Source organism: Aethalodelphis obliquidens, unplaced genomic scaffold, assembly GCF_003676395.1.
Source record: "Aethalodelphis obliquidens isolate GAN/ISIS:26980383/991018 unplaced genomic scaffold, ASM367639v1 scaffold1, whole genome shotgun sequence".
NCBI lineage: Eukaryota > Metazoa > Chordata > Mammalia > Artiodactyla > Delphinidae > Aethalodelphis > Aethalodelphis obliquidens.
This window is the reverse complement of record NW_020837945.1, coordinates 67,132,780-67,154,558: the sequence shown is the minus strand read 5'-3', so window position 1 is coordinate 67,154,558 and position 21,779 is coordinate 67,132,780. Positions and strand designations below refer to the sequence as shown.

The window sequence follows — 21,779 nt, the reverse complement described above, 5'->3', positions numbered from 1 at the left end:
CGCAGGCTCAGCGGCCATGGCTCACGGGCCCAGCCGCTCCACAGCATGTGGGATCTTTCCGGACCGGGGCACGAACCCGCGTCCCCTGCATCGGCAGGCGGACTCTCAACCACTGCGCCACCAGGGAAGCCCGTGTACTGCACTTTTTATTGCAGTCATGAAATCAGGTAGTACTTCTCCTTTGCTCTCCTTTGAAAAAAAAAAAAAAAAAACACTTTTTACCATCCTAGGACTTTACATTTCCACATACATTTTATTTTATTTTATTTTTAACATCTTTATTGGAGTATAATTGCTTTACAATGGTGCATTAGTTTCTGTTTTATAACAAAGTGAATCAGTTATACATATACATATGTTCCCATATCTCTTCCCTCTTGCGTCTCCCTCTCTCCCACCCTCGCTATCCCACCCCTCCAGGCGATCACAAAGCACTGAGCTGATCTCCCTGTGCTATGCGGCTGCTTCCCACTAGCTATCTACCTTACGTTTGGTAGTGTATCTATGTCCATGCTTCTCTCTCGCTTTGTTACAGCTTACCCTTCCCCCTCCCCATATCTTCAAGTCCATTCTCTAGTAGGTCTGTGTCTTTATTCCTATCTTACCCCTAGGTTCTTCATAACATTTTTTTTTCTTAAATTCCATATATATGTGTTAGCATACGGTATTTGTCTTTCTCTTTCTGACTTACTTCACTCTGTATGACATACATTTTAGAATTAGCTAGTCAATTCCTGCAAAAATGCCTGTTGGTGTTTTGAATGGGATTGCACTGAATCTATAGATCATTTTAGAGAGAACTCATATCTTAATAGTCTTGAGTTTTCCAACCCATGAACATGGGATATGTCTCCATTTATTTAGGTCTTCTTTAATTTTTTCAGAAATGTCTGTGACTAGTATGTAGAAATAAAATTGCTTTTAATAGTGATCTTGTCTCCTGGGACCTTGCTAAATATACCTAATAGTTCTAGTAGCACATTTATGTAGATTCTTTAGGATTTTCTACAACTATGATCATACTGTTCGTGAATAAAATCTTACAGTCTGTCACTCACTTTTGTGTTTTTACTTTTGTAATAAAAACAAAAAAAGCTCTTCCTTCTCTTAGCTCATCTTTGAGGTCCTGGGTGTCACTTGGTTTCTATAAACTGTATTGCTTCATCAATTCCAAGGTATTTTAAGCCTTAAAATAGACATCTGAGAGTTAATGTGTTAAAAGTTTCTTAGGTATGCCAATTAGGACATTGAATTACAATTTTTTTTTTCCTTTCTGTATTTCCACCTGATCACTATTTTCATACATTAATTATCTTTGTATTGCCAGAGCCTAATGGTGCCTCACACTCAAAAAAGTTTAATATTTATTTAATAAAGGAATAATATAACTAACACATTTATAGTGCCTTAGCTATATTCTGATGAATTTGGTAAGAAGTTGGTCTTTGTTGGCCCCAACATTTTCATTCAAATTATATTATCTATTGTCATGATTCTCTGACTAACCTCATTGTCATCTATTAGGTGGATATTCCTGAATCTCATTTTCTAATCCCTTTTAAAAACTTGTTTCAACTATAATACAGTTATGATCCATGTAACAGTAATTGGATTTATTAAAACTTTGCTAATTTTTCCCATTTGAAAGTAATGTTTAGTCCCATTTTCTTCATTCTTCATCTGAACACTTTGGTTGGGAAATATTGGTCATTTACCTGTTCTTGGAACCAATAACTTTTCTGACACTGACAGTTCTAAAGTGTTGATGCTGTTGAAATAGCAACACAGGATCTCTGCCTTCACTGCTGCCAGAGGGTTTAGAGCAGGCACAGGAACAGAGGGTTCTTCCAGCTGTTAGCTTAATTTCATCTGGCTCAAAGCCAGTTTTCTAAAATTAACTTTGACTAAAGCTGAGAAGGCTTTTTAAAAAGACCTCTGTTGGGCTTATACTACAAGGCCACAAGATGGATCTATTCTTCCACGAAAGAGGAGACTTTCTGATGTGAGATGGCCATTCTACCTGTAAGCAATATATCTGGTTTTTCTGAGCTAGCGCAGTCCCAGGAACATCACTATATCTCAGTTCCTTAAACGTCCATTTCTTGCTGCAGGAAGTCAAATTTTTTATTTAGGGTTCTCTTGCCCAAATATTTCTAAGAATCCCCAGTGGTCCTTATATGTGTCCAAGTATCAGTCCTGATTGTCACTTATTGGTACTGGTGTTGGTGCTGGTGCTGAGCTGTCACTTCTTATCCTCAGCCCAAACAAATACAGAGAGGTATTCTCTACCCACATGGTAGAGATGAAAGTGAAGTAAGAAAGAGAATGCCTCCTTTTGGTGTTATGTTCTCTTAAGGACAGAAGTGTCCCAAATCAAGGTTATTTGAGCCTTAAAGTTTTGCAACAATTAGTGATGAGAGTGAATTTTATTAGTGAGCCCTTTTTAGTTTTTAGTTCTCTCAGGAATTAGCAGATATATGGGCAGTGTGAAGGGCATTCATTTTTGACAAGAAGAGACACAGAATACTTAATGTATAGATAAATTTCCCAATGCTGCATTTTTCGTAATCATCGTTTTTAATGACTTCCTCATGTGCCATTGAAAAGTAATATTGCAATTTACTTAACTATTCCCCATTTTTTCCATATAAATTGGTTCTTGCTATTAAATACAATGTTTCAGTGAATATCATTAGACATTAAACTTTGCCATATTTAAAACTATTTCCTTGGGGTAGACTTCTAGGACTAGAATGTGTGGGTAAAGGGTGCATGAATATCTTTGTGCTTCTTGAGGTAGAGTACCGAACTGTTAAACAATAAATCCATTCAGAGAGGAAAATAACTTTTCGGTTGCTAGAATATAGGTAACACTGTCCTCTAATATTTAGGAACATGAGACTAAATATCAGAAGGTTATTTAGTGAGCAAAATAACAGACTAGAAGAAATACTATTGGCTTATGGAGAGTTTATATCAGGCTGTATATGCAGACCACACTAACCCCCTACTCCCAGACCCAGCACAGGTACACTTTGGGGGCTATTGCTAAAAATGAACAGAACACGCTGCAAGATTTCAATTTTTCTATGAAGGAGGGTTTGTTGACATCTCTGTGCTAGACGAGTCTCTGTGATGTGGTTACTTCCAGCATTCACCAGCTGAGGAACAAAGTGTCAGAGGAACATGATGTTCTCAAGAAGAAGGAGATGGAATCAGGGCCCAAAGCATCCCACGGCTACGGAGGTCGGTTTGGGGTGGAAAGAGACCGAATGGACAAGGTGAGTTGAAAGGGGGATATTTGCTTTAAAAAAATAAATAAGTGAATTGATTCGTTTGTTGGTTTTATGGTTTAAAACTTATTCAAAAGTAAAATATTCATTTGGGTTTTAAAAGAGAATGTCCACATATTATTTGTGTCATTTGCCCCCTGATTTCAACACATAAAATATAGATGACGGAAAATGGGAGCCAAGAATTTAGAAGGGCTGGCCTAGTGTATGTAGACCCAGCCACACTGTAACTCCTAGACTAAGGAGACACACATAGAGAAGGGGAAAATATGTTTTAAAATCACTTACTGCTTTTAAATGGATGTGTCTCTTACTGGTTTCTTTACTGTATATTTAGTGTTCTTTTTGTACATATTTTATACATCACTTAATATGATTTGCACATAGACGTGAAAAATATTTATGTGAATTTATCTATTAGATGTCCTCAAATATATTATTATTTTTCCTTTATCCATTAGATACTATGAAAGTATGATAAAAAGAAAGCCTGTATGTTGAATTGTATTTTTCCATTGAGTTTCCTAACCTCAAAGATAAAGATATAGGACTTCCCTAGTGGTGCAGTGGTTAAGAATCCGCCTGCCAATGCAGGGGACACAGGTTCGATCCTGGTCGGGGAAGATCCCACATGCTGCGGAGCAACTAAGCCCATGGGCCACAACTACTGAGCCTGCACTCTTGAGCCCAAGAGCCACAACTACTGAGCCCATGTGCCACAACTACTGAAGCCCACGCACCTAGAGCCCATGCTCTGCAACAAGAGAAGCCACTGCAATGAGAAGCTGGCACACCACAACAAAGAGTAGCCCCCGTTTGACGCAACTAGAGAAAGCCCGAACGGAGCAACGAAGACCCAATGCAGCCAAAAATAAATAAATAAAAAATAAATAAATTTTAAAAAAAGATAGAGATATATTCCTATAAGAAAAAAGAGTTAATCTCCAAGGAGAAAAAGCAATTTAATGAAAGCTGTTAGTTCACCCTTCTGTCATTGTGTAAAGTGCAAAGTAAGCATTGTATTCTCCCACAGAATTCCTAGGAAAGAGTAAAATAGATAAGCAGTCATTCATTCCTGAATTCAGCAAACAAAGTTGACCTACACAGACCCAAAAACACTGCAAAATGAGCTCCCAGGAACTCATATAGGGCAGTGTTTCACATCCATCTCTGTATTAATATTTATCCCAGCATGGAATCGGAAATTCAGGAGGAAGAAGAAACTTTCTAATTTCTTCTTAGTTGAGACTCTGCAAGGTATCACTATTTGGTTTGAAGTATTATTCAATTCCAAGATTATTAAAGCATCCATATCCAAATATTAAAAGAGACATACCTTTCAAAACCAAGTAGAAAATGGTAGATGGAGAAAAAAGTGGAGGGGAATAAAAAACAGTTAAATTATATGCCATCTTGGACTACTCACGGTGTTGTCTACCAGCCCCCTTTGGTATAAAGAGTCAATCACTGTTAATATTAGGGCCCAGGCTGAACTTCTGAACTTTGATGGTTGTGTAGGAACAAAGGTCCAGAACAAAAGCACCTGGCTGTGTTAAATATTCAATCCGGGCTATGGCATCTAGTCAGTCCCCTTAGGTGTCTCCCCAGTAACTACCCTCATTTCTATTTTGATGCACAAAGCCCGTGTTTCACCCTCTTTTTAAGCAGTGGTTTAAACACTTCCCTGTCTATGTAGTCTCTATCCTTCTGGTTCCCAACCCATCCTATGGGAGTTTCCTAAATGATGGGTTCCTAGTGGTATTAAAGAAGAGTCAGGATGTGCAAGGTTCCAGAAAAAGTCATCTTGCTCTCCCATCACACGTTCCTTGGCACTCCGTCAGAGATTATCTGTGTGACCTAGAGTGGAATTTCTTGTATTCTTACATCCCATCCTATCTCTGATCATTTTATTTTTTCATGGTCATTTTTATCTTCTCACTCATTCCGATCTTGATTTTTTTCAGAGTGCTGTGGGCCATGAGTATGTTGCTGAGGTGGAGAAGCACTCTTCCCAGACTGATGCTGCCAGAGGCTTTGGGGGCAAATACGGAGTGGAGAAGGACAGGGCAGACAAGGTAAGTGACAACTCTCTCCCTGTGCCACCCAACTCAGATCATGTGGGACTTACCAACAATCACCTTGAATGTAGGTCTGTGCTTCTCCTGTGGAAAGATGGGGCAGTGGCCTCACGGAGGGTCCATCATGAGGATGGCTCCCACACCCCCTTCAGCAAGTTCTTTGGTGCCGCTGTTGGAGGCCACATGCTGACCTGAAAGGTGTTAATTTAAAAGAGACAAAGACTCCCAAACTCTGAATAAGGAATCCCTAAGCCATTGTTTTATTGTTTTCCCCCTGCATTTTATTTTATTTATTTGTTTATTTTTTAAACATCTTTATTGGGGTATAATTGCTTTACGGTGGTGTGTTAGTTTCTGCTGTATAACAAAGTGAATCAGCTATACCATATATCCCCATATCCCCTCCCTCTTGCGTCTCCCTCCCACGCTCCCTATCCCACCCCTCTAGGTGGTCACAAAGCACCGAGCTGATCTCCCTGTGCTATGTTAAGCCATTGGTTTTATCATACCTGTACGCATGAAGGGAGAAGAGGAAATTCCAAAGTTCCTCCTTTGGTCTAATATGAAAGCCTTATAAATATTTATGCCTTTCAGGAAAACAGACATATCAGCTGAAATATTATTACAATGGTAGCAAATAATCAAGTAAAACAACTAATTAAGGTTACAATGTTTTTAGAAGGTGAAGGTTACTTTTCACAGGACTTAGTACTAACTCCTTGAAGTCCAGGTGTTTTAAAGACTCCTTTGTACAAAAAGTAGTGATAGTTTTAAAGAGAGAAAGAGAAAAAGGACAGCATGATTACAGACGATAGAGTGGTCCGGAGAGTACGATTGATAACTCATTCATGTTCTCATTTTCACACCTTAGTAGATCAGATTCTTTGAGCTCATTCTTTATGGGGCAGAGTAGTGTCTCTGCCCTGCAGCAGCACACAGAGGGGACATTTCCTTCACAGCTAGCTGAGATTTTGTTTGTTTGTTTGTTTAACCTGCAGCTGTTAATAAGTAGGCCTGAATCCTTAAAGCTAAGTGTTAGAGTGTTATTTGAATTGTAGGGGTAAAAAAACCCAGAAAAGTTCAAAGCATACTGTAAGGTAAAGTAAAAGCACAGAGGATAATTTTTAAAAGCAGTAATGGAATATGGAGCACGTAATGGTCTCTAATCAGGGTGCAGTTTCTCTTCCTTCTTGGCTCCCCTACTGCCTTTGCCTAATCTTTCACTGTTCTTTCTTTCAATTCCTGCCTCACCAGCCACAAACCGAATCACCTTAACAATCAGTGGGTCTTGTAAATCAAGAAACAATACATACTAATAACTTTTTTAAAAATAAATTTATTTATTTTACTTATTTATTTTTGGCTGCATTGGGTCTTCATTGCTGCCCACGGGCTTTCTCTAGTTGTGGCGAGCGGGGCCTACTCTTTGTTGTGGTGCGTGGGCTTCTCATGCAGTGGCTTCTCTTGTTGCAGAGCATGGGCTCTAGGCGTGTGGTCTTCAGTAGCTGTGGCACGAGGGCTCAGTAGTTGTGGTTCTTGGGCCCTAGAGCACAGGCTCAGTAGTTGTGTCCCACGGGCTTAGTTGCTCCGTAGCATGTGGGATCTTCCCGGACCAGGGCTCAAACCTGTGTCCCCCGCATTGGCAGGCTGATTCTTAACCACTGCACCACCGGGGAAGTCCCATACTAATAACTTTTAAAATGCAAAATCTAGACTTGCTTAGGGACCTATTACTGAGCCATATGGGGACATAGCTAGGTTAGATATTTACCAATATATCCTGTCCCAAAGCAGCTAGGATCCAGATTCTCCTGGTTGCCTCTCATCCCACCAAAATCTACATCTCTGCGTTTCCACTGTTGTGTAAGGAAAGAGAAGAGGCACAGTATAATCAGTCAGTATAGGATGATATCTCTTACATGTGCACAGTGCTGCTTTATAGTTTAAAAGGCAGTTTTCTAGCTATTATCTCATTTTAGTTTCATGAGACTTAGGAAGAAAAACACTAATTTACTGAGTGCCCACACTTTATGTATCTTGCCCCATTTAGTCCTCACAATATCCCAAATAAGTTGGAATCATTTTACAGTTGAGGTTAATAAGGCAGGTATACCTATTTTCATTTCATATTTAAAGGGCCCAAGGGGGACTTCCCTGGCAGTCCAGTGGTTAAGACTCTGCACTTCCACTGCAGGGGGGCACGGGTTCCATCCCTGGTCAGGAAACTAAGATCCCACATGCCTCCGTATGGCCAAAAGAAACACAAAACTAAAAAAAGAGGCTGAGGCTTAGTAATATTAAAGGACATACCTAAAGTTACACAACTACAAATAGGAAAGGTGGGGTTGGGGTTTGGATCTAGAGCTATCTGTGTCCAGGGCCCATGGTCATTGGTTTGTAGCACACTGCCTTTACATCAGCCTGTCAGGGTACTGTCTGTTTCTACATTGAACCCCCATACTCAGCTCTGAGCCCTTATAACTAACCCCTGGGCTGAGCTATAGGTGTAAGGGTAAGTGAGAGCGGGAGAAAATGTTCATCTCTGACTCTAATCAATTCTCTCTCCTTTTCTCTGTAGTCAGCTGTTGGCTTTGATTACAAAGGAGAAGTGGAAAAACACGCATCTCAGAAAGGCAAGGACCCTGCATTTCAGCCTTAGCAACCTGACTACCCAGACTTCAACTACCAACAGCCATCGTCAACTCCCTTTAGTTCCATGGCCCAGTTCCCTGCTATTTTATTTTATTTTTAAATCCAAGCATGTACTTGCTTCTTTTTTTCTCCTATATTGCTTTCTATGAGCTTGGTCAGGTTTTCTTTAGTCCCATTTCCCCTCTAATGGATCAAAAATAGGATATTATGCTCCTTTATTTTAGGAAGTTATTCCTAAGTTTTAATGTGCATCTGTGGCTTAAGTTTTAAATTAATCACTATTTCTTCCTGAGTAACACAGGAAATGAAGAATAATTTAATTACATTTCTTCTACGTTCTACAGTCTTTGTACCAACTGAACAATTGTTTAGTATATCGATTACATGTGTTTGTTTTTAAACCCCACAAAAATTAATCATTATTATTACTAGGTGAAGGCTTATTTAAATTGACCAACATATTTCCCAGTTTACTAGCTCATCATTGTTTATAATATTTCATTGTTTCCTCCTTACTTCTTCTATTCCTTCTTGCTAGAGTATATCCTTTGATAATTCTTTCAGTGAGAGTCTCTGAGAGAACTCCCAGGCTTTGTCTGAAAAAAAAATTTATTTTGCTCCATTCTTCATTGTTATTTTCCCTTCATCGTGGTGAAGATATTATTCCATCATCTATGGCATTTCTCTTGGGTTAGTCTGATCATCATTCCTTTGTACGTAACATGTCTTGTCTCTCTGTTTTTGTTTTGTCTCATGAAAATTTTTCTTTTTGTTTCTGATGTTCTGAAATATCATCAGGCTATATCTAGGTGTTGATCTATTTTTATTATTCTACATGAGACTTATTGCTCCTCTTCAACCTGAGAATTAACTTTCAACATGAAAAGTTCTCGGGCATTTTCTCTTTAGGTAGTGTCTCTCCTCTCTTCTCTTTTATTCTTTCTTCTGGAACTCAGATGTATATTAGAACTTTTAATTCTCCATCTCTCTCTCTCTTTTAAAAAAGACTTTATGTTTTCAGAACTTTTTAGATTTAGGACAAAATTGAGAGGAAGTTACAGTCCTGCACCCATACATGCATAGCCTCCCCCATTATCAACATCACTGACCAGAATGGTGTGTGTGTGTGTATTTTTTTTTCTTTCTTTTTTTTTTTCTTACCAAGGATGATTCTACACTAACACATCAAAGTCAGCCAAAGTCCATAGTTTACTTTAGGGTTCGCTCTTGGTGTTGTGCTTTCTATGGGTTTGGACAAAAGTATACTGACATATATCCATCATTATACTGTCATACAAAGTATTTTCAGTGTCCTAAAAATCCTCCGTGCTCTGCCTATTCATCTCCCTCATCCCTCAGCAACCACTGATTTTTTTTTGTCTCTATAGTTTTGCCTTTTACAGAATATTTTATGGTTGGAATCATATACCATGTAGCCTTTCCAGATTGGCTTCTTTCATTTAGTAATATGCATTTAAGTTTCCTCCATGTCTTTTCGTAGCTTGATAACTCATTTTTTTTTTTGCTGAATATTATTCCTTTGTCTTGATGTACCCCAGTTTATTTATCCGCTCACCTACTGAAGAACATAGTGGTTGCTTCCAAGTTTGGGCGATTATGAATAAAGCTGCTATAAACATCTGTGTGCAGGTTTTTGTGTGGACCTACATTTTCAGCTCCTTTGGGTAAATACTAAGGAGTGCAATTGCTGGATCCTATGGTAAGAGTATGTTAAGTTTTGTAAGAAACTGCCAAACTGTCACTCAAAGTGGCTGCACCATTTTGCATTCCCACCAACAATGTATGACAGTTCCTGTTGCTCCACATCCTCACCAGCATTTGGTGTTGTGAGTAGTCTGGATTTTGGCCATTCTAATTGGTGTGTAGTGTTATATTATTGTTTTAATTTGCATTTCCCTGATGATATATGATGTAGAGCATCTTTTCATATGCTTATTTGCTATCTGTATATCTTCTTTGGCAAGGCATCTATTAATATATTTGACCTATTTAAAAAGTTGGGTTGCTTGTTTTGTTATTGTTGAGTTTTAAGAATTCTTTGTATATTTAGGGTAACAGTCCTTTATGACATGTGCCTTTTGCAAAGATTTTCTCCCAGTGTAAGGCTTGTCTTCTCATTTGCTTAACATTGTCTTTCACAGAGCAAAAGTTTTTAAAATTTTAGTGAAATCCAGCTTATCAATTATTTCTGTCATGTGTTGTGTCTTTGGTGTTGTATCTAAAAAGGCATCACCATACCTAAGGTCATCTAGGTTTTCTCCTATATTATCTTCTAGGAGTTTTATAGTTTTGCATTTTACATTTAGGTCTATGATCCATTTTGATTTAATTTTTGTGAAAAGAGAATTTTTGTAATGCATGTGTCTAGATTCATTGTTTTTTTAATCTGTGGATGTCCACTTGTTCCAGCACCATTTGTTGAAAAGACTATCTTGTCTTCATCGTGTTACCTTTGCTCCTTTGGCAAGCATCAGTTAACTATAATTATGGAGGTCTATTTCTGGGCTCTCTGTTCTGTTCCACTGATTTATTTGTCTATTTTTTCACCTCTACCACACTGTCTTCATTACTTTAGCTTCATAGTGAGTCTTAAAGTCTGGTAGTGTCAGTCTTCTAACTTTGTTCTCCTTCAATATTGTGTTGGCTATTCTGGGTCTTTTGCTTCTTCATATAAACTTTAGAAACTGTTGATACAAAAAATAACTTGCTGGGGTTTTGATTGGGGTTGCACTGAGTTTATGGACCAAGTTGGGAAGAACTGACATCTTGACAACATTGAGACTTCCTATCTATGAACATGGAATATCTCTCCATTTACTTAGTTTTCTTTGATTTTGTTCATCAGAATTTCATAGTTTTCCTCATATAGATCTTATACATATTTTAAGTTTATACCTAAGCATTTCTTTGTTGGGGTAGTAATGTAAATGATACTGTATTTTTAATTTCAAAATCCACTTATTTGTTGCTTGTATATAGGAAAGCAATTGACTGTTGTATATTAACCTTGTATCCTGCAACCTTGCCATAATTGCTTATTAGTTTCAAGAATTTGTCAATTCTTTTGGATTTTCTACATAGACAGTCATGTCATCTGTGAACAAAGACAGTTGTATATCTTCTTTTCTAGTCTACATACTTTTTTTCTTGCATTATTGCATTAGCAAAGACTTCAAGTACAATGTTGAAAAGGAGTGATGAGACAGGCCATAGTTGCCTTGTACCTGATCTTAGTGGGAAGGCTTTAAGTTTATCACCATTAAGTATGATACTAGCTGTAGAGTTTTTGTGGATAGTCTTTATCAAGTTGAGAAATTTCCCCTCTATTTCTAGTTTACTGAGAATTTTTATTGTGAATTGTGTTGGATTTTGTCAAATGCTTTTTCTGCATCTATTGATATGATCATGTGATTTTTCTTTTTTTCTCGTTGATGTGATGGATTATGCTAATTTATTTTCAAATGTTGAACCATCATTGCATACTTAGGATGAATCCCACTTGGTCATGGTAGATAATTATTTTTATACATTGTTGGATTCGATTTGTTAATATGTTGTTGAGGATTTTTGAATCTGTGTTCATGAGAAATACTGGTCTCTAGTTTTCTTTTATTGTAGTGTCTTTGTCTGGTCTGAGTATTAGAGTAATGCTGACCTTATAGGACAGTTGTGAAGTATTCCCTGTGCTTTTATCATCTGAAAGAGTGTGCAGAGGACTGGTATAATTTCTTCCTTAAATATTTGGTGGAATTCACCAGTGAACACATGTGGGCCTGGTGCTTCCTGTTTCGGAAGATTATTAATTATTGATTCAATTTCTTTAGTAGATATAGGCCTTTCAGGTCATCTGTTTCTTTTTGTGTAAGTTTTGGCAGTTGTGTCTTTTCAAGGAACTGGTCCATTTCATCTTGGTCATCAAATTTATGGGAATAAAGTTGTTCATAGTATTATTTTATTACCTTTTAATTTCCTTGGAATCTGTTGTAATGTAGCCTCTTTCATTTCTGATATTATAGTAATTTATGTTCTCTCTTTTTTTCTTTGTTAGTCTGACTAGAGGCTTATCTATTTTATTGATCTTTTCAAAGAACCAGCTTTAGGTTTCCTTGATTTTCTCTATAGGCTTCTTGTTTTTAATTCCATTGATTTTTTTGCTCCAATTCTTATTTATTTTTTCTGCTTACTTTGTATTTAATTTGTTCTTCTTTTTCCAGTTTCCTAAGGTGGACACTTAAATTGTTGATTTTAGGTCTTTTTTCTTTTCTAATATATGCATTGCTTTTCCTTATGCACTGCTTCCACTGCATCCAAAAATTTTGATAAGTTGTGTTCTTGATGTCTCTTAATTTCTCTTGTCTATCTCCATCTCTTCATCTCCCTGTGTTGTATTCTGGGTAATTCCCTTGGATCTTTGTTAAGTTCTGTAACTCTCCCTTCAGCTGTATTTAATTATCATTTAAGTTGTCCACTAAATTTTTAACTTTATTTCATGTATTTTCATTTGTGCAAGTTCCCTTTGATTCTATAGAAAATCTGCTGATTCCTTTTCCATAATGCCCTATTGCTTTCCTTATGTTTTTCACCCTTCTTTAACTCTTTAATTATTTTTAAAGTATTCATTTTATAATTTCTTTCACACTGTTATATTATTTGCAGTTCTTGAGGGTGCTAATTCTTCTGTTCAGTTAATCTGTTTTCCCTCATGGTTATTTATTTTTTTGATGGTTTGTAATTTTTGTTTGCAAATTTATTTCAGTGGGGGGAAAGGGATATTTGTTTTATGAGAGTTTTATGTGCCCTGGGTTGAGAAGTTTCCCATCAGAGAAACTATGCCTTTATTTCTGTCTGAGTTCTAGGGGTTTTAATAGTAATAGACCATGTTTTCTTTATGATTTTTGTTTTCTATTATGAATTCAATTTCTTAAATAGATACAGGTCTATTCAGTCTTTCTTAAGTTATGGTATAGTGTGCTTTTCAAGGAATGTTTCCATTTTTATCTATATTTTCAAATATATTGGCATAACTTCATTTATAGTATTCCCTTATTTTCTTTTTAACCTCTGTAAGCTCTATAGTGATATGTTCACTTTTACTTCTGATATTGTTAATTTGTGTTTTTTCTCTTTTTAATTATTTTTGCTAGAGATTCATCAGTATTATTTTTTATTAATTTCAAAGAAGTATCTTTTGGCTTTGCTCATTTTCTCTATTATTTACTTGTTTTTAAAATTTTATTGAATTCTGCTCTTATCTTCATTATTTTTCCTTTCATTTTAATGTGGTTTTAGTTTGTTCTTTCTGTAGCTTCTTAAGGTAAAAACTTAGATAATTGATTTTAAACCTTTGTTTACTGTATGGGCTTTTAAAACTATATATTTCCCTCTAAACACTGTTTTTGCTATATTCCACAGTCATGCATATTTTAATTTTCATTCAGTTCAAAACATTTTCTAATTTTCCCTTTCATTTCTTCTCTGACCCATGAGTTATTTAGAAGTGTGTTGCTTATTTTCTAGGTAGTGGGGAAATTTTCTAATTTTATTGTTATTAACTTCTAATTTAATTCTATTGTGATCAGAGGATATGTTATCTCATGTTCCAATCTTTTGAAATGTATTGAAACTTTTTATAAGGACAAGCATGTGGTCTATCTTGGTGAATGTTATATGTGCATGGAAAAAAATGTGTATTATGCAGTTTGGGGGTGCAATATTCTGTAAATGTCACTTAGGTCTTGATAATGTTATTTGGGCCTTCTATAATTTTAGATTCTTTTTGTCGAAATTTTCTACTAATAATGAGAAAAGAGTGTTAAAATTTTCAACTATGATCATAGATTTGTCTATTTTGCTTTCTGCTTTGCTTCATGAGTTTTGATTCTGATAATAGGTTTATACCAGCATATATATTCCTGATGAATGACAAGTTGCACTCTTATCATTGAGTTATGTCTCTCTTACCTTTTATAATGCATTTTGTCTTGGGGTCCATTTTGTCTCATATTCATGCCATCCTTCTGATGCTTACTGTTTCTGCGGTATATATTTTCCTACATCAGTATTCAATTAATTTCTCAGCTTAGAATTTCTGTATGATATAAGTAGCATGAAACTGGATATTTGTATCCCACACCTTCAGGTGTAGGCTTGGAGTTTCCAAGTCTCATAGGTAAAACTTCCTTCTCTAAATGCTAAAAAGAACCCTACAGTTCCTCTCACTATTTCCCTGGACAGGTAAGTAGGCTTTTTCTAGAATTCTTTTATAGGAGTGGGCAGAACCTGCTCTCCAGCCACCTGTTCTTATAGGAAGTAGAACCCCAGACCCTAGATCCTAATCCCTAGGCACTAAATTTGGGACTTAAAACAGGTTGGGTTTTCTATATCAGCTCATAATTACCATCATGTCAGCTGTTTTGATTCACCTGTTTGTTTCTGGAGCCGGGAATTTTTTTCTTCTTTTCTTTTGAGATTCACTATTTAAAAAAGAAAAAAAAGAGAGATTGCTCTATTTTTCTGACGTTGCTAAGTGTTTATATAAGATTAGGGAAAGGCATATATTTCATATGCATCTCTCTTTTTTTCTGGAAGTCTCTCCTCTATACTCTCTATACTTTCTCCTTCCTTGAAGAAGGGAGAAAATTCAAATGATCTTCTCATCTTGAAATGGAAGTAAGGGAGGAGAGGAAAAGAGTGAACATTGTTTAAAGCTTATAGAAGTTGCTTAGAATAACATTTCTCTTTCATTTCCCAGTATTCAAGCCCCGCTCTCTTCCTGGGCCCCTATCACCCTGCACCCATCCCTCCTGACTCTTCTCTTCCACAGCACTTCCCCGTGGGCTGAGAGTGAGCTCTCATGACTGCTCCTTCCACCATAGATTACTCTCATGGCTTCGGTGGCCGTTATGGGATAGAGGAGGACAAACGGGACAAGGCAGCTCTGGGATATGACTACAAGGGAGAGACAGAGAAACACGAATCCCAAAGAGGTAAGTTGGGATTGGAGAGGAGGGAGGTCACAGGGTACATGGAGCCCTCCTTCTGTCCCTGAAGGCTGACATGGAGGACCCAGAATATGAGGGGCAGGTATGCAGGAAGTGGTGGGATGAAGAGTAAGTGTACGTATATAGGGGTAGCTGGGAGGAGACCAACAGGGGTGGAGGGGAAAACAGCAAGCTAAGGAGCAGGACAGAGGAGGATGACCAAAGAAAAGGGATCACTGAGAAAGGGATGAAGATAGACAGGCCGGGTGATGACAAGAGGGTGATTTGGCTGTGAGTCTTAGAGGCCCCTCTGCTTCACAGAGAGAAAGCCTTCTTCCCTGGGACACATAGGGGATGGCTGGGGGGCGCTCTTCAATTTTTCCTGTTTCTTCCCGTATATTTTCCCCTTTTCTGTCACTTCTTTCTTTTTGTTTCTCTCTTCCCATCTCTCATCCCTCCATTCTCTCTCAAGTGTTTTTCTCCCCATCCTTTTTCATCTTTTCCCACCCATGCCTCTCTATCATCTGATTTTCACACTTTCTCATTGATCTTTCTCTTTTCCTCATTCCTGTCTTCTGGTCTTCCTTCTCACTGCTCCCACTCCCTCTTCCCATACATTTCTAGCATTTTAACTCCTCTTATGACTCTCAGACCTTTCCATCCTGCAGATTATGCCAAGGGCTTTGGTGGTCAGTATGGCATCCAAAAGGACCGAGTGGATAAGGTAAAGCACCAGAACACTAGTGTCTTGAGAATGGTTCCCTGAAGTACATGGAGAAGAGTGAGAGGCAAAGCTGGAAAAAGGATGGGCAAAGCTAGGTGCCCTGCACTGTCCTCCTGGTGTCCTGCTCTCCCCATTGACTGCCCTCAGCATCTAAAGGGCATGTCTTCTGAAGCCTGAGATTTTTTTTTTAATATTTATTTATTTTGGCTGTGCCGGGTCTTAGTTGTGGCACGCGGACTCTTAGTTGCGGCATGCGTGCAGGATCTAGTTCCCCAACCAGGGATCGAACCTTGGCCCGCTGCACTGGGAGCATGGAGTCTGACCCAATGGACCACCAGGGAAGTCCCAGAAGCCTGAGCTTTAACTAAGGAGAGTGGAGGGAGGCAGAGAGACAGAGAAACAGAAAAACTCCAGGAAAAGATATTCGAAATTTCATTGATTGCTTGGCATTGATTAACTCAATCAATAATTTCTTCCCACTCCATTCAGTCGTCCCCTACACCTCTTCATGTACTGGCCTGAGACCCTCCTGCATTCCAGGCAACTGGACTTAGAGATGTGAGATTCCAGGAACACTGAGCTTTTTAAAAGGAGAGCTAATCCCACCAGTCTAGAACTTCTTTACCCCTCTCTCTGCCACAAAACAACACTATTTGAATACCCTGTCTAACTGTAAGCATCAAAAGGTTAGGGAGACCTCCTATAGTGACCCAATCACGACTACTGCCTTCTGGATTATTACCACTCCCTTCCCTGTCCCCACCACTACCTATACTGTTCTCTTACCTGCAGAGCGCTGTTGGTTTCAATGAAATGGAGGCCCCAACCACAGCTTATAAGAAGACAACACCCATAGAGGCTGGTAAGTTTTAATTCCCTTTCTCTGTGCTCTTCAACCTCTTCTCCCTTCTCATTCTTTTTTCTTCTTAGACTACCTATTCCAAGCCTTTACCTACCTAGATTAGCTGAGGTAGACTTGACCCCTACCCTCATATTCCCAGATTCGCTCTCCTAGAAAAAATTAGGTTAAGTGGATATCTGAGTGACACTGGTGAAGAAAGTGTATGCAGAGAACAGAGGGAGGAAGGGAGGGAGCCATTTGGGAAGAACACATAAGGAAAGGAGCTTTGGATGGGGGATAGAGGGTAGATGGTGGCCAGAGGGCATACAGCTTTAAGAAATGTGGACAGAGAAGATGCAGGTTAGGAGAACAAGCCTTATGATTTAAAAAGGGCAAGAGTCTGAGATCACATGGCCTGGCTGTATGGAAATCTAGGCATCAGGGTTACCTTATCCTCCTATAACCCCCTTGTTCCTTCATTGATACCTCTTTACCTCCCTTTCCATGAGTCCCCTCTCTACCTGCTCTTCTTTGGATATTTAACTGGTTCCTCTTCTTCATTCCAGTGCCACTCCCCTACCTCCAACCCAAGACAACCCTAATTTTTCTTGCCTGTGTCTGCAGCTTCCAGTGGCGCCCGTGGGCTGAAGGCAAAATTTGAATCCATGGCTGAGGAAAAGAGGAAGCAGGAGGAAGAGGAGAAGGCACAACAGAAAGCCAGGCAGCAACAGGAGAGAAAGGCCTTGGTAAAGATGAGCCATGAGGCTCAGCCACCAGTGGCCACTATGGAAGAGCCGGTGGTGTCAGCCCCACTGCCCAAGAAAATCTCCTCAGAGGTAAGTGTTTGGCCCTTCGGGATCCACGTCAAGGATTCCTTGCCCAGACAAGAGCCTAAGGGGTCTGTATTCTTAGAAAATAATGCACAGGCCTCCCCTGTGTTAGGCAAAGTCTACAGTTGCTATCCCTGTCTTCAGGAAGATTTCAATCTGATTGTGTAATTAAGCTTCATATATACATATGCGAATGTTAGCTGAAAAAAACCAAGATTTACATAGTACAACAGAAGATAGGTCACCAGCCAGTGCAGTCAATTACTGCTGCAACAACAAGAGGAAGGAGCTGTCATTTCAGGTTGGAGCCCATCTTGAGGAATGGATGATTTGAACTGGCAGAGGTAGGAAGGGGTATTCCAGGTCAGTACAAGAGAGAAGATGGAAGTTTCTTGCTCACTGGAAAGTTGCTTCATCCTCCACAGGCCTGGCCTCCAGCAGGGAGCTGTCTGTCATCAGAGCGTGGGCCTGTGAGAACCAGTAGGGAACAACCAGTGCCTACCCAGCCCCCAAGGCAGGATCCCCCAGAGGTAAGCAGAGCCCCAAAGATTCTCTGCTCCTTCCCCAGCTCCTCATGTCCTAGTTGGTGGACTGTACAGGATGATCAATGATCCTGGTTTGTCTGGGACTATCCTGGTCTTAGCACGGAAAGTCCTATATTCTGGGAAGTCACCCAGTCCTGGGAAGACTAGGATATTTAGTCATCCTAGCTGTCATCTTTCACCTTTTTTTTTTGCTTTTGCTTTTGCTTCAATGTTTTCTTGGTCTTCCAAGGATTCTGACTCGCTTTCTGCTTCCCTTCTATCATCTTTTGGTAGGTGCTTTGAGTGGATGGGTGTGGGAGGTGGATGAATGAAGAGGGATGAAAGATTGTGTTCCCTAGGAGAGGCTGTTAGAAGGATGCAAGGATGGAGGGTAGAATGGAAGCATGGGGATGGGTGGGGTCTTAGCAGTCCTCCATTGGGAGATTTTGGAGAGGCAGCTCCTGGTGAACAGATGTCACCCTGCTTCACACTGTCTCTTCTCAGGACAACGAGGAGCCCCCAGCTCTGCCCCCCAGGACTCCAGAAGGCTTCCAGATGGAGGAAGAGCCAGTGTATGAAGAAGCACCTGAGCCTGAGCCCGAGCCTGAACCAGAGAATGACTATGAGGATGTTGGGGAAATGGACAGACATGAGCCAGATGAGGAACCAAAGGGCGACTATGAAGATGTGCTCGAGCCTGAGGATCCCTCTTTTTCCTCCACTCTGGCTGGTGAGTGGTGGGGCAGCTCCTGGATTTGGTCAGCTGTAGGGGAGAGGAAGAGGGAGAATTCCCCCATTACACAGAAGGACCTGTCTGTTTTCCTTTTCCATGTTGATGAGACCATATTCATATTTCTCATTATGCAGGATCATCAGGCTGCCCGGCTGGGGCTGGGGCTGGGATCTCAGCTATAGCCCTGTATGATTACCAAGGAGGTAGGTTGGGAGTGGCCTGAGGGGTCTGGTGCCTGGAGGCCCTTGATACATGAGAACAGGGATGGATTCTGGGGGTCAGGATAGGGCCCAGACTTGGTATCAAGAACAGGCCTATTTCCCTTCCTGAGGTTTAAAGGGGACACAGGGGTGGAGGGATTCCTGCCTGACCATCCTAATATTCTGTCAATTTTCTCCCCAGAGGGAAGTGATGAGATTTCCTTTGATCCAGATGACATCATCACTGACATTGAGATGGTGGATGAGGGCTGGTGGCGGGGACGTTGCCACGGCCACTTTGGACTCTTCCCTGCAAATTATGTCACGCTCCTCCAGTAACTGTGGCTGTGTGTCTTCTGCACTGTGACTTCCCTTGTCCCAAGTGGCTCTGCCTCCACCCACTTTCCATTTCTGCTGCAAGTGTCTGACAGGATGTCATGAGTTGCCTGAAGCTCTAGACAGACTGTCTCTCCCTCTCCATTAGGGTTTGGGGCAGAGACAGCATGAGGAAGGAGGTCTCCTTCCCCTCGGTGTCCTGTCTATCCTGGATACCCTAGATGATCTCAGGGATGTTTATCTTGTGTCCTGCCTCCTTCCCCATGAATCCCCCCTCTAACACCCACCCCCACCCCCACTCTACCTTCCTTTGTTTGTGAACTCTGAGCTTCCTGGTTTGCTTACCTGGGAAGGTATGTTTATATTTCCTGGTTGTGCTGTCTGCTCACTTTCCTTCTCTGCAGAAATATCTCTGAATCTTTTCTCTGCTCAGTCCTAAAGTGGAAATAAAGCGGGACCATGGCTCACCTCTATTCTGAGGTAAATAGTACTTTTTATGCAGCCCTCAATGGTCCTGACTCTCATGGCTCCAATTCTCCTCCCATCTTTTAGGGGTATCCAGAAAACTCCCTCCTCCACTGCCCATCACTCTGCACCCTGGATGTCAAGGGCCGTGCCCTTTCCTTAGACTCTACTTATACCCAGTCCAAAACAAGATGGGCCTGGGGAATGGCAGTAAGGTAGGGGAACAGGGGCCAGGAAGGGTCCATGATAAGACAGTTCAACTTCTGCTGGCTTCAGCAGTTGTGAGAGGCCAGCCACTTTCTGCCTGGGAGTAATGACTACACTCTTTTCATGCATAATGATTCTTGAGGCAAAAGCACAAATTAGGGGAAAGAAAGGAGGAAAAGATTTAGCTAAGAGAAAAAGACTAAAACTAAAGAAACAATGAGGTGTTAAGAGGATTTAGAGTGAGAGTGGCCTCTGCTAGAGAAAGTCTAGGCTTCCTTGTAGCTGGATGAATGAAATTGATGGTCATGTAAGAAGGTAGACTGAGGAAGCTCATAAAGTTTCTGTGTGGTCCAGAGCTGAGGCTGCTGATAGAAGAAGTGAGGACCTTTGGACGGCCAGTGATAGGGAAAAAGCAAATCACCAAGCAAAGTATGGGGATGAGGGAGAATGAAAGGCCAGGACACGGTGAGTTTATTCTAACCCCCAGGCCATTGGGCTCGGCAAGGTCCAGAATAGGAGATCCTAGGCAAAACCAAAATCAAATCGAAATGAAAGTCAGGGATTTGGTATAGGGGATCTTTGATTGGTGGAAAATAGAAGTCTGTGCTATAACCAGTATCTGAAGTTGGATTCAGCTTTCAAAGATGGAGAAGACAGTGGGATCAAGGAAGAGCTAGGATTGGTGTCTGAGACCCATAGTTGCTGCAGGACTTTATAAAAGTCCTTAAAAGTTCAGTGGTGAGCTGTCCATGTGCTTAGAGCACTGCATCCCTCAGGCTCATTCCTTGGCTTTTCTTCAAGACACACACTCCTTTGTTTCCACAGCGACTTCTATGCCAGTGAATCACGCATCTGTCTCTACACCTCACTTATAAGATTCACCCAGTTAGACTTTCAGAGTGAAAAGCAGCTTTTATTTCTGCCTATAGAGACATTGGGGTTTCCAGTGTATAGAGGTAAGTCACACTAGATATACACAATCTCATTCTTCACTTCAGTTTGATCTGCCATCACACATAGATCAGACTTTTGCAGTGGTTTTATTCTTACATCCAAGTTCCACCTTGCTTTTCACTTTTCCCTTCATTATAAGACAGAAACTTCTTTTCCAGATCCTCATATTGTTAAGGCAATAAAGTCCTTTCTGCCTCAGTTCTATAGACCTCGCCCTCCACATTTGGCTGATCTCTACCTAGACTGACTTTCTTGGTGGTGATTCTCTTCAAGGGCTCTGCTCGCAGACACCTCCCTGTCCAGGCTCCTATTCTTGGGTCCACAGTCCCCTTTCACTCTCCTTAGCTGCTTCTTAATCTGAAGCCGTGTCTAGCTGTCTTGCCTCTCTCAGGTGATGCTTGCTGCTCACGCTGCTCACTACAGCTTCATCCCACTAATCAAATCATCTGTCTAATCCACCATCTCTCTAAAAGGCTTCCCTTTTTCTCCAGTTGCCCTCTCACCATAAGATGTGCTTGATTGTGTAGGCCAGTGGATACCTGCAATACTCTGGTTTCCTGCAACATATACAATTAGATACCTTGTAAAATGTGTTTGATGATGTTGATCAGCTCAGTATTGTGCTGAAGGCAGCAGCTGGGAAAGTAAAGCGTGCCTGGAAGGGTGGGGCCCACAGAGCAGTGCGGTTAGTCTCCTGAATGCCCTCCTGCACCCTGGGCTGCCCAGAATGTCAAGGAAGAGCCCTCTGCTCCCTTCCTTTCTCTATACTTCTCTTGCAGCTCATGTTAGCCCCGGATTTTCACCTCCCTTAGTCTACAGCTCCCCTTGCTTTCTTTTTCTAATAAAATAAGAAACCCAAAATGGAGTTTCAGAACTTTCTTCCTCCATATAGGAAGGACTAGATTCAAAACACATGGAACTGAACCCTGGATCAGTTCCTT

At 40.3% G+C, this 21,779-nt stretch overlaps 1 protein-coding gene across 3 annotated transcripts in view; it reads left to right on the top strand.

Annotated features, from left to right (window-relative positions):
• Nucleotides 1–21,779, top strand: part of HCLS1 (hematopoietic cell-specific Lyn substrate 1) — a 35,758-nt gene that overhangs the window by 7,270 nt on the left and 6,709 nt on the right. For 2 of the 3 annotated variants that reach the window (XR_003432754.1, XR_003432748.1), the window contains exons 4-14: nt 3,152–3,281; nt 5,258–5,368; nt 7,950–8,004; nt 14,920–15,030; nt 15,693–15,748; nt 16,541–16,610; nt 17,214–17,425; nt 17,845–17,949; nt 18,448–18,673; nt 18,811–18,879; nt 19,079–19,692. Coding sequence is in view for 1 of the 3 variants with exons in the window: in XM_027106007.1 (XP_026961808.1) it covers nt 3,152–3,281; nt 5,258–5,368; nt 7,950–8,004; nt 14,920–15,030; nt 15,693–15,748; nt 16,541–16,610; nt 17,214–17,425; nt 17,845–17,949; nt 18,448–18,673; nt 18,811–18,879; nt 19,079–19,215 (1,282 nt within the window). In the remaining 2 variants the exon portion in view is untranslated. Of the gene's footprint in view, nt 1–3,151; nt 3,282–5,257; nt 5,369–7,949; nt 8,005–14,919; nt 15,031–15,692; nt 15,749–16,540; nt 16,611–17,213; nt 17,426–17,844; nt 17,950–18,447; nt 18,674–18,810; nt 18,880–19,078; nt 21,704–21,779 lie in introns of those variants that run through there. The other variant, XM_027106007.1, reaches the window with a different exon arrangement.